The sequence below is a fragment of the Oncorhynchus nerka genome, unplaced genomic scaffold (genome assembly GCF_034236695.1).
Source record: "Oncorhynchus nerka isolate Pitt River unplaced genomic scaffold, Oner_Uvic_2.0 unplaced_scaffold_1135, whole genome shotgun sequence".
Lineage (NCBI taxonomy): Eukaryota > Metazoa > Chordata > Actinopteri > Salmoniformes > Salmonidae > Oncorhynchus > Oncorhynchus nerka.
In genome coordinates this window covers 162,085-174,590 of record NW_027040192.1, presented here as the reverse complement: position 1 = coordinate 174,590, position 12,506 = coordinate 162,085, and the positions used below count along the sequence as shown (strand labels likewise).

The 12,506-nt window shown below is 40.9% G+C and overlaps 1 protein-coding gene across 1 annotated transcript; it reads right to left on the bottom strand.

The window, feature by feature from the left end:
- Positions 1–4,646: 4,646 nt before the first annotated feature.
- On the bottom strand, positions 4,647–11,218 carry LOC135570057 (zinc finger protein 37-like). Its single transcript, XM_065016126.1, is given in 7 exon segments — positions 4,647–5,265; positions 5,459–5,495; positions 5,768–6,135; positions 6,137–6,239; positions 9,703–9,880; positions 10,016–10,113; positions 10,477–11,218. Coding segments are annotated over 7 exon segments (1,104 nt in total). The 5' UTR covers positions 10,763–11,218; the 3' UTR covers positions 4,647–5,231.
- Positions 11,219–12,506: the final 1,288 nt, after the last annotated feature.

Sequence of the window (12,506 nt, the reverse complement as noted above, 5' to 3'; positions counted from 1 at the left end):
CAGTGTTTTACTTGCTATATTGTATTTACTTTGCCACCATGGCCCTTTTTTTGCCTTTACCTCCCTTATCTCACCTCATTTGCTCACATCGTATATAGACTTGTTTATACTGTATTATTGACTGTATGTTTGTTTTACTCCATGTGTAACTCTGTCGTTGTATGTGTCGAACTGCTTTGCTTTATCTTGGCCAGGTCGCAATTGTAAATGAGAACTTGTTCTCAACTTGCCTACCTGGTTAAATAAAGGTGAAATAAAATTAAAAATTAAAAAAGTGTATCCATGATAAAAAATTACAGACCTCTACATGCTTTGTAAGTAGGAAACACTGCCGATTTTGCAGGTTATCAAATACTTGTTTTCCCCACTGTATAGCCATATTATAAAGTATGTAAAGGCTTGTTCGTTCACATGTCATGAATTCACTATGACATGATATTTGTATACGTTTTTTTAGACTTTTGTTATGTAATAGATCATATGGGCTGAAAAGTGTTTTATTAGAAAAGTATGAAAATCAAATTAAATATTATTATTCACGTGCCGAATACAACCGGTGTAGACCTTAGTGAAATGCTTACTTACAAGCCCTTAACCAACAATGCAGTTAAGAAAAATACTTGTAAAGTACAAAATAAGTCCCTCTGACACCGCCTGGTATAGAAGTCCTGAGTGGCAGGAAGCTTGGTCCTAGTGATGTACTGGGCCGTACGCACTGCCCTCTGTAGTGCCTTGCGGTCAGAGGCCGAGCAGTTGCCAAACCAGGCAGTGATGCAATCAGTCAGGATGCTCTCGATGGTGCAGCTGTAGAACGTTTTGAGGATCTGAGGACCCATGACAAATCTTTTCAGTATCCTGAGGGGGAATAGGTTTTGTCGTGCCCTCTTCACGACTGTCTTTGTGTGCTTGGACCATGATAGTTTGTTGGTGATGCGGACACCAAGGAACTTGAAACTCTCAACCTGCTCCACTACAGCTCTGTCAATGAGAATGGGGCGTGCTTGGTCCTCCTTTTCCTGTAGTCCACAATCATCTCCTTTATCTTGATCACATTGAGGGAATGGTTGCTGTCCTGGCACCACACGACCAGGTCTCCTCCCTGTAGGCTTTGTTGTTGTTGTCAGTGATCAGGCCTGATGACACTGTTCAATGATGGCGTTGGAGTCGTGTCTGGCCATGCAGTCATAAGTGAACAGGGAGTACAGGAGAGGGCTGAGCATGCACCCCTGAGGGGCTCCCCGTGATGAGGATCAGCGTGGCAGATGTGTTGTTACTTACTCTTATCACCTGGGGGTGGCTCATCAAGAAGTCCAGGATCCAGTTGCAGAGGGAGATGTTTAGTCCCAGGTTCCTAAGCTTAAAGATGAGCTTTGAGGGCACTATGGTGTTGAAAGCGAAGCTGTAGTCAATGAATAGCATTCTCACTTTTTTTTTTTTATCTAGGCAAGTCAGTTAAAGAACAAATTCTTATTTACAATGACAGCCTATGAAAGTGGGTTAACTGCCATGTTCACGGGTAGAAAGACAGATTTTTACCTTGTTAGCTCAGAGATTCGATCTAGCAACTTTACGGTTACTGGCACAATTTTCTAACCACCTGCCGCCTCTACAGTCATGGCCAAAAGTTTTGAGAATGACACAAATATTAATTTCCACAAAGTTTGCTGCTTCAGTGTCTTTAGATATTTTTGTCAGATGTTACTGTGGAATAGTGAAATATAATTACAAGCATTTCACAAGTGTCAAAGGCTTTTATTGACAATTACATGAAGTTGATGCAAAGAGTCCATTTTTGCAGTGTTGACCCTTCTTTTTCAAGACCTCTGCAATCCACCCTGGCATGCTGTCAAGTAACTTCTGGACCACATCCTGACTGATGGCAAACCATTCTTGCATAATCAATGCTTGGAGTTTGTCAGAATTTGTGGGTTTTTGTTTGTCCACCCGCCTCTTGAGGATTGAACACCAATATGCTCAATGGGATTAAGGTCTGAGGAGTTTCCTGACCATGGACCCAAAATATTGATGTTTTGTTCGCCGAGCCACTTAGATATCACTTTTGCCTTATGGCAAGGTGCTCCATCATGCTGGAAAAGCCATTGTTCATCACCAAACTGTTCCTGGATGGTTGGGAGAAGTTGCTCTCGGAGGATGTGTTGGTACCATTCTTTATTCATGGCTGTGTTCTGAGGAAAAATTGTGCGTGAGCCCACTCCCTTGGCTGAGAAGCAACCCCACACTTGAATGGTCTCAGGATGCTTTACTGTTGGCATGACACAGGGTTGATGGTAGCGCTCACCTTGTCTTCTCCAGACAAGCTTTTTTCCGGATGCCCCAAACAATCGTAAATGGTATTCATGAGAGAAAATGACTTTACCCCAGTCCTCAGCAGTCCAATCCCCGTACCTTTTGCAAAACATCAGTCTGTCCCTGATGTTTTTCCTGGAGAGAAGGGGCTTCTTTGCTGCCCTTCTTGACAACAGGCCATCCTCCAAAAGTCTTCGCCTCACTGTGCGTGCAGATGCACTCACACCTGCCTGCTGCCATTCCTGAGCAAGCTCTGTACTGATGGTGCCCCGATCCCGCAGCTGAATCAACTTTAGGAGACGGTCCTGGCGCTTGCTGGACTTTCTTGGGCGCCCTGAAGCCTTCTTCACAACAATTGAACCGCTCTCCTTGAAGTTCTTGATGATCCGATAAATGGTTGATTTAGGTGCAATCTTACTGGCCGCAATATCCTTGCCTGTGCAAAGCCCTTTTTGTGCAAAGAACAATGATTGATCCTCCTTTTGAAGCTTCCAGTCTGTGAATTTTTCCTTGCAGGTAACCATCAGTTGACAGAGGAAGAAGTTTCAGCTGGGGGATTCAGTTCATTTGAATGGCAAAGAGGGACTTTGCAATTCATTGCAATTCATCTGATTACTCTTCATAAGATTCTGGAGTATCTTCAAATTGCCGTCATACAAACGGAGGTAGCAGACTTTGTGAACATTTATATTTGTATCATTCTCAAAAAGTTTGGCCACGACTGTACATAGGTATTCCTTTTGTCCAGATGTGAAAGGGCAGTGTTGAGTGCAATAGAGATTGCATCATTTGTGGATCTGTTGGGGCGGTATGCAAATTAGAGTGGGTCCAGGGTTTCTTGGATAATGGTGGGGTGTGAGCCATGACCATCCTTTCAAAGAAATTGATGGCTACAGACGTGAGTCTCTGATCTGATGAAACCAAGATTAAACTCTTTGGCCTGAATGCCAAGCGTCAGGTCTGGAGGAAACCTGGCACCATCCCTACGGTGAAGAGTGGTGATGGCAATATCATGGTGTTATTGGGAATATTTTTCAGCGGCAGGGACTGGGAGACGAGTCAGGATCGAGGGAAAGATGAACGGAGCAAAGTACAGAGAGATAATTGATTAAAACCTGCTCAAGAGCACTCAGGACCTCAGACTGGGGCAAAGGTTCACCTTCCAACAGGACAACGGCCCTAAGCACACAGCGAAGACAACATAGAAGTGGCTTTGGGACAAGTCTCTGAATGTCCTTGAATTGCCCAGCCAGAGCCCGGATTTGAACCCGATCGAACAACTCTGAAGAAATCCTGAAAATAGCTGCGCAGGGACGCTCTCCATCCAACCTGACAGATCTTGAGAGGATCTGCAGAGAAGAATGGGAGAAACTCCACAAATACAGGGGTGCCAAGATTGTAGTGTTATACCCAAGGCGGCTTGAGGCTATAATCACTGCTAAAAGTGCTTCAACAAAGCACTGAGTTAAGGTTCTGAATACTTATTTAAATGTGATATTTCAGTTTTAATATTTAAATGCATTTGCAAACATTTCTAAAATCCTGTTTTTGCTTCGTCATTATAGGGTGTTGTTGTGCAGATTCATGAGGAAAACCTTCCAATTGAATCAATTTTAGAATATTCCAGTAAATTCAGGAAGTAAACTGAAAATTCCAATTCTCTTCTATGGTTTTCAATGTGGAAAATGTGGAATTTGGTTTACTTTCTGAATTGACTGGAAATTAAATGGATTTGACTCCAAACCTGGTTTTACTACAAATCTGTCAACGTCATCATTTAGTCAATCGATGTTATAATGCATAAAGCTCAAAGATGTGCTTGTTCTCATTCAGAGTAAATTATTCTAATTGAATAAAACAGAATTAAACAAATAAAATGTATTATGTACCTGAATAACTTCAACAACCTGGTTGATTCTCTGGTTGATTCTCTGCTCAACAACACTGATCGCGTCAAACTTTGCTGTGTGTCCAGGCTGTCACTTCTGTCATCAGCTACTAACACCAGTGCTGCACCTTTGTCCTTGTCCCTGGATGACGGCTTCCTGCTCCCTCTTCCATAGTGAGAACACTGATGGCTCAACATGGTTTTCTGGGAGACTGGATGAAGGCTTCCTGCTCCCTCTTCCATAGTGGGAACACTGCTGGCTCAACATGGGCTTCCTGGTTATGAAAGAAAGTGTGGTGGTCAATGGTAGCCACTCCCATTGTTTGAAGCAGTTGTAGTCTTTGTTGGCATGCAACCAGACCCCAGAGTCCAAGTCAACAACAATGATAAACAGCAATCCTTGGGAGAGTTGTGGTGGATATTATAAAATAAGGATCTGCTGGAGTCCAAGTCAAACCAAGATTCTTTATTTCTGAGCTCAGAGAGAATAACAGAGTTACACAGCGCAGTGTAGACAGTCTGAATTCCTGAAGCATTGAGTGATTAGCAAATATCTTTATAGTTTCCTGTTCCTGGGCGGGACTTTATTCATACAAGGACACAGGTGTAAATTGGTTTGCAACACAAGATGATAGTCCCAAAAACAGGAGCTTAAAATAGGACAGTTTCACAAGGTTAGTCACATACTCAGTTTTGTGGACACACAAACAATTAACATTTTCCATTACAGAGTCTGAACATTTTCATTTCATTAAATCATCAGTGGGCCAACAATGCAAATGTCAACAATGGAACTAATGCATCACATCCAAATATCACTTGATTATCTGTAGTGCTGGAGGAATGACACACCCAGATAAACACACACAAAGAGTTTAAAAAAAGGACAGTTTAAAAGAAGGAACCTGATTTCTTTATATTCAAACTGACATACTCCAATATTCACTTCATGTTTTCTAATAAAAACAAACAAATATATGTTTGAGTATACCCTGTACCATTTAATTTCATATGGTAAAGACAGGTAAACACATTGTCAGTCAACAATATAAGACAACGGGAGCACTGTGTATGTTCTCTGATGAATTTTAAGTCAATGTGATGAAATATCAACATACACGCTAAGAGAAGTAATTTCTCTCTCCTGTGTGGATTCTCTAATGATGTTTAAGTGACTTATGAGTAATATGTTTTCCCACAGTCTGAGCTTTTCTAAGCCTTCTCCTCTGTGTGCAGTCTAATGTGTTCTTTCAGGCTTCCTAAATGGGCAAATGGTTTGCACCCTGGGAGCAGTGGTAAGGCTTCTCCCAGTGTGTATTCTCTCATGAGCAGGTTTTCAGGTTTTCTATCTGTTCCACACTGGGCTTACATTGGGAGCAGTGGTAGGGCTTCTCCTTTGTGTGTATTCTCTCGTGTAGTTTCAGCTGTATTCTCTCATGTTGTCCCCGACTGGTTGAAACACTTTCCACATTGGGAGCAGTGGTAAGGCTTCTCTCCTGTGTGTATTCTCTCATGTAGTTTCAGCTTCCTGTGACTGGTTGAAACACTTTCCACATTGGGAGCAGTGGTAAGGCTTCTCTCCTGTGTGTATTCTCTCATGTTGTTTCAGGTTTCCTCTCTGGTTGAAACACTTTCCACATTGGGAGCAGTGGTAAGGCTTCTCCCCTGTGTGTATTCTCTCATGTCGTTTCAGGCCCCCTGATTGGTTAAAACTCTTTCCACATTGGGAGCAGTGGTAAGGCTTCTCCCCCGTGTGCAGTCTCATGTGTTGGTTCAGGTGTCCTTTCTGGGTAAAACACTTTCCACACTGGGAGCAGTGGTAAGGCTTCTCCCCTGTGTGCAGTCTCATGTGTTGGTTCAGGTGTCCTTTCTGGGTAAAACACTTTCCACATTGGGAGCAGTGGTAAGGCTTCTCCCCCGTGTGCAGTCTCATGTGTTTTCAGGTGTCCTTTCTGGTTAAAACTCTTACCACACTGGGAGCAGTGGTGTCGCCTTGCTAGTTTGGACGTCCCTGGCTCTGGTTCCTCCGAGTCTGGCATTTCTCCTGCCAAAGACAGTGTTATTTTTAAATAGAGACCTGAATGAAACCACATGATAAAACAACCTTGCTACGAGGGTAAATCCTAAATCAGATCTCTCAATAACCCGAGGCCAGTTTTAACTATCTTAGTGTGATTTTAAAACAAATGTAGAGATTCCTGGTAATTACTGATATGTTTACATTACTTATTTTATTCATCCTGTTTTACAAGTCAGAACACAAAAACCTGGACAGTTCTAGGACACTGAAGACACAGACGTCGCTGGATTCCAATTGAACAGGTGGTTCTAAATATATAACATTCATAGCTGTATGATACAGAATGTGACCTACACACTTCCTTAAACATAAAATAACTAAAGAAGTAATTTTGTGTGGAAGTCCAAAACTTGTTTTTACGTCGAAGATACAAAGCACATCAGTAACATCTCCCCGTTGTTGAAAGGGTTCGACACATTGCTGTTTAAATGGACCAATTTCTTATTTAGACATTCAGATTTTCAACATTTTGATTATCGCTGATGTCATATTTTGGGTAAATGTTCCTAAAACTGATAGTAACAACAAAAAACTAAAATATAAACGCAACATGTAAAATGTTGGATGTGTCATGAGCATCACTGTTAGTCAACATTTATTCTTTGCCAAGATAATCCATCCACCTGACAGTGTGGCATATCAAGAAGTTGATTGAACAGCTTGGTTATTACACAGGTGCACCTTGTACTGGGGATAATAAAAGGCAACTAGAAAATGTGCAGTTTGTTCACACAATAATGCCACAGGTCTCTGAGGGAGCGGGCAATTGGCGAATAGCTCTGTTTGTTCTTCACGTTTGGCTGAGAAATTGCCCGGAAATTGCGGTCACAACTCCAAAAAAGATTCCAAATTAGCTCCATAATATCGACAAAAACATGGCAAACGTTGTTTAGAATCAATCCTCAAGGTGTTTTTCTAATATCTATTTGATAATATATCTGTCGGGACAATTCCTTTTTCTCAAGGACCGATTGGAGTAATGGCTACCTCTGCACTTTACGCGATAATCTCTCTCGGAGCCACCATGTGACCACTTACGCAATGTGCCCCCATACGGCTATTCTTCAACAGAAATGCATAAAACTACGTCACAATGCTGTAGACACCTTGGGGAATACGTAGAAAGCTTAAGCTCGTTGATGGTACATTCAAAGCCATATACGGAGTCATTGGAACGCAGCGCTTTCAAAACCTGGGGCACTTCCGGATTGGATTTTTCTCAGGCTTTCGCTTGCAACATCAGTTCTGTTATACTCACAGACAATATCTTTACAGTTTTGGAAACGTTAGAGTGTTTTCTATCCAAAGCTGTCAATTATATGCATATTCTAGTATCTTTTCCTGACAAAATATCCCGTTTAAAACGGGGACGTTTTTTCCCCAAAAATGAAAATACTGCCCCCTAACACCAAGAGGTTTTAAGGTAATCAGAAATATTTAGGACTAACTTATTCCTTGACACCCATTCTGAAACTAACTGCAGCTCTATGTTAAGTGTTGCAGTCATTTCAGTCGATGTAGTAGCTGACATGTACAGTGTTGAGTCAACGCATACATAGACTCACTGGCTTTACTCAAATGTCATTGGCATGTTGTTGGTAAAGATTGAAAAAAGTAGGTGCCAAACAGCTGCCCTGGGGAATTCCTGATTCAAACTTGATTTTGTTGTACAGGCTTCCATTAAAGAACACTCTCTGTGTTCTGTTAGACAGGTAGCTCTGGGGCAGCAGGTAGCCTATTGGTTAGAGCGGTAGGCCAGTAACCGAAAGATTGCTGGATCGAATCCCCGAGTTGACAAGGTAAAAAACTCTGTCGTTCTGCCCCTGAACAAGGCAGTCCTAGGCCGTCATTGAAAAAAATAATTTGTTCTTAACTGACTTGCCTAGTTAAATAAAGGTTACATTTTAAAAGAAAAACTCTTTATCCACAATATAGCAGGGGGTGTAAAGCCATACGTTTTTGTCAGCAACAGACTATGATCGATAATGTCAAATGCTGCACTGAAGTCAAACAAAACAGCCCCAACAGTATTTTTATCATCAATTTCTCTCAGCCAGTCAGTCATTTGTAAGTGCTGTGCTTGTTGAATGAACTTCCCTATAAGCTGAAAGTCTATATTTGTTTACTGTAAAATAGCATTGTATCTGGTCAAACACCATTCTTTAGGGTTGGTAACAGGCTGATTGGTCGGCTATTTAAGCCAGTAAAGAGAGCTTTACAATTCTTGGGGAGTGGAATGACTTTAGCTTCCCTCCAAGCCTGAGGGAACACACTTTCTAGTGGGCTTAAATTGAAGATAATGTGAATAGAACTGGCAATATCAGCTGCTATTATCTTCAATCATTTTCCATCCACGTTGTCAGACACCATGACATTGTTGATTTTTTTTGCCCAAAATTTCATTGAAGACGCTCCAAAGCTTTTTACAATCATTCTTCATGTAATTTATCTTTGTTTTATAGTGTAGTTCTTCTTTTTACTCAGTTTAGTCACATGATTTCTCAATTTGCAATAGGTTTGCCAATCAGTTATTCAGCCAGACCTATATGCCATCTCTTTTGCCTCCCTCTTCATCATACCATTTTTTAAATTCCTCATCAATTCACGTGGATTTAACAGTTTTTACAGTCATTTTCTTAATGGGTGCTGCTTATTAGTAACTGGGAAAAGCAGTTTCAAATGTGTCAAGGGCAGCGTCTGGTTGCTCATCATTACACACCACGGACCAACAAATATTATTTACATCAACAACATAGGAATCACTACAAAAAAATGTATGACCTCTTATACACAATATTAGGCCCAGCCTTTGGAACTGTGGTTTTCCTAGACATGGCTACTATATTGTGATCACTACATCTGATGGATCTGGATACTGCTTTAAAACCCATTTCTGCAGCATTAGTAAAGATATGATCAAACCATGTTGATGATTTCATTCCTCTACTGTTTGTCACTACCCTGGTAGGTTGATTGATAACCTGAACAAGGTTGCCGGCACTGGTTGCAGTTTGAAGCTTTTGCTTGAGTGGGCAGCCTGATCACAGCTTTTCTTCAGTACCAGTTAATTAATGACCAAAATCTTGAGTTTAGTTTGCCTGTTCTACAGTCTTGTAAAGATAGGGGCATTGACTGGGACAGGCAATGTGACATCCATAATGTTTTAAGGAAAAGTTTTTGTAAAACAAGCACCTTACATTGGATCATCTTGAAACTTTCTCTCCAAAGCTAACTTTCAAGGTTTTATATGGTCAATTGGTTTCTCTCTTTTCATTGGCAGAATCCTTTTTCAGTGTTATGATATTCATAACATCCATATACACCAGTCTATCTTCCTGTCAACTAACAGAACTCTGCTGGTTGTCCTGGTAACAGATACCGGTGGGCAGATCTATTGTATTTGTTCAAACTAAACTACAGCACTTACTTTGATGTGTCAAATCTGATCCTTTCTTCTCTTCTCCTCCTCCCACAGTTCCACTCAGCCCCGTTGTTTTCCTGCAGTCCACCAGCAGCACAGACAACCTCTTCATACCCACCAGTAAGGTGCTACCGGGAGAGGCACGATACAGGGACTCCGGGAGGGAGGAAGGGCTAGTGTTGTCCTGGTAACCATAAAGAGGGGACACAGACGCACATCATTATGGATGCTGATGTCACTGTTGTCATAAAGTGCTTTACAGAAACACAGCCCAGACCCAGAGAGAGAAAGCTGTATGCTAGACCAGACCAAGCTGTACCATCTGGTGTTCTGATCTGGAGAGACTCTTCTCTGCCTCGTCAGCATCAGGATGTTGTTGAAGCTCCCCAGAGGATCCACCATAGTCATGTCTCTCTCCTGTGTTAATGAGAACATCAAAATGAGTAGTAAACTTATAACCGTCTAATAAAATCATAGGGTCTTACAAGAGGCATGAATATGTCCCTTTGATATTTTAAGTAGAGATTATGCTTCAATATTGAATTTTAAAAGCCTGTTATACTAGATGAGGGGAACTTTAATGTAGACCACATGGAGAATTCAAAACATTGAATTGAAAAGTCCCTAAAATATATGAACCAATGGCAGATTGACCCTTTAACAATTCCTACAGTACTGAACAACATATTCAAGTGTAGAACTTCAGTAGAATGCCACTTTAAAACCACACATTAGTTCAACAACGGCATAGTTTGTGTCCCTGTTTAAGACAGTACTCACTGGTGTTAATCTGATATTCTGTCTCCTCTTTCACTCCAAAAACGTCTTCCTTCTTCACTTTTATTGAGATAGCATCCTCTTCCTCTCTAAACGGTTCTTTCTCTTCTATCACTATAACAGCCTCCTCTTCCTCCTTTTTCATTCTGAAATGTTCTTTCACTATAACAGCATCTTCTTCCTTCACTATAACAGTCTCATCTTCCTCCTTTTTCATTCTGAAATGTTCTTTCACTATAACAGCATCTTCTTCCTTCACTATAACAGTCTCCTCTTCCTCCTTTTTCATTCTAAAATGTTCTTTCTTCTTTCACTGTAACCTCATCCTCTTCTTCAATGTTCAGCGCCAGAACTTCTTTCTCCAAACAGCAGACCTCCTCTTCTATAGCAGGGGATGAGTACTTTAATGAACTCATGGTCAGGGATGTTAGCTAGCTAGTTAGCATTAGCGACTAGCCTAGTGCTAGGCTCAGCATAAATCTTTAACAAGTTTGCAAATTAGGTTACAGTTAACCAGTTAATACGTCAACAGAACTGTGTTTAAAACACTGAGATTAGATAATGTACATTAAGATGGTCTAAAGCGTCAATCTTTCACTTTTATGTTGGCTAGCAAGCTACCGACGTGGTTGAAAGAGTTGGCGCCTTGTTGTTCCTGAAGAAGCGTCCGTCCAGTCCATTATACGTCACGCAAGAAGAGTCAGCTGAAAGACGCTCATCGCCATCTGCTGACTGGAGTGGGTAACGCAGTTTGGAAACAATAGTTACTACACTTTTTGTATTGGAAAGAACGTCATAATTATTTAACAATAAGCTGATATATTTTCTCTTCTTACAACTACTACTTTCCTGTACACAGACGTAGAAGCTAATATGAATATGTAGATGATTAATAAATACTTATATGAATAGGTAGTGTGTTAATACACATTTTCTCTGTTCATTTTCACATTCTTTTTTATCTACATGTGACCATACTATTCCCTTAAAGCCACGCTCTATAAGATACAAATCATCCTGTAAACAACAGAACAAATGCATCACATGCAAATAGCACTTGATTATCTGTAGTGCTATACACTGGGTATACAAAACATTAAGAACACCTGCTCCTTTCATGACATAGACTGACCAGGTGAATCCAGGTGAAAGCTATGATCCCTTACTGATGTCACTAGTTAAATCCACTTCAATCCGTGTAGATGAAGGGGGAGGCAGGTTAAATAAGGATTTTAAGCCTTGAGAAATGAGACATGGATTGTGCATGAGTACCATTCAGAGGGTAATGGGAAGACAAAATATTTAAGTTACTTTGAACGGGGTATGGTAGTAGGTTCCAGGCGCACCGATTTGTGATTTCTTTTTCCAACTCAACAGTTTCCCATGTGTACCAAGAATGGTCCACCACCAAACAGTGGCGGTCAGTGCCGTTTAAGATGAGGGAGGACCATTTTGTTTTTCATGGGCATGGCCTTATTTCTACTACAGCATGTTGGATGACTGTCATTCATATTCCATTCACCCTGTTCAATGTAACAGTGATAGGTTTAGGACTACTACATGATACTCTACATTTTCCCTATACCCATCATGAGGTAGCTACAACCTAGTCTATGAATGAAAGTTTACAATGTAGGTGCACACAGGTTGAGAGAAAATTTAAGGTGACAGACAGTGACACATTCAATACCACTCTCGCCTACTGATCTAGAATGTAATCATTAGTCCAGCAGTTGCAAAAAGAGTTTTTTAAAAACAAATTCAGGTATGTTTATCCCGTTTTGTTCCGTTGAAGAAAGGTTTTTCAACAGAATCGTCAGAATGAATACACCCCTGATCATGTAAACACAGTTCACTTTCATTACAGCCACGTTGTATTCCTTCTCTCCTCCTCTCACCTTTTCCCTTTGTTTCTGGACTTCAATGCACAACACATCAGCTGTATGTCACCAGGTGAAAAAAACTTTTCCAAAACCTCGTAGGTTTGTATTGAAGTCAAATTACTCAGAGGAGAAACTAAAATCGCTGTTCTC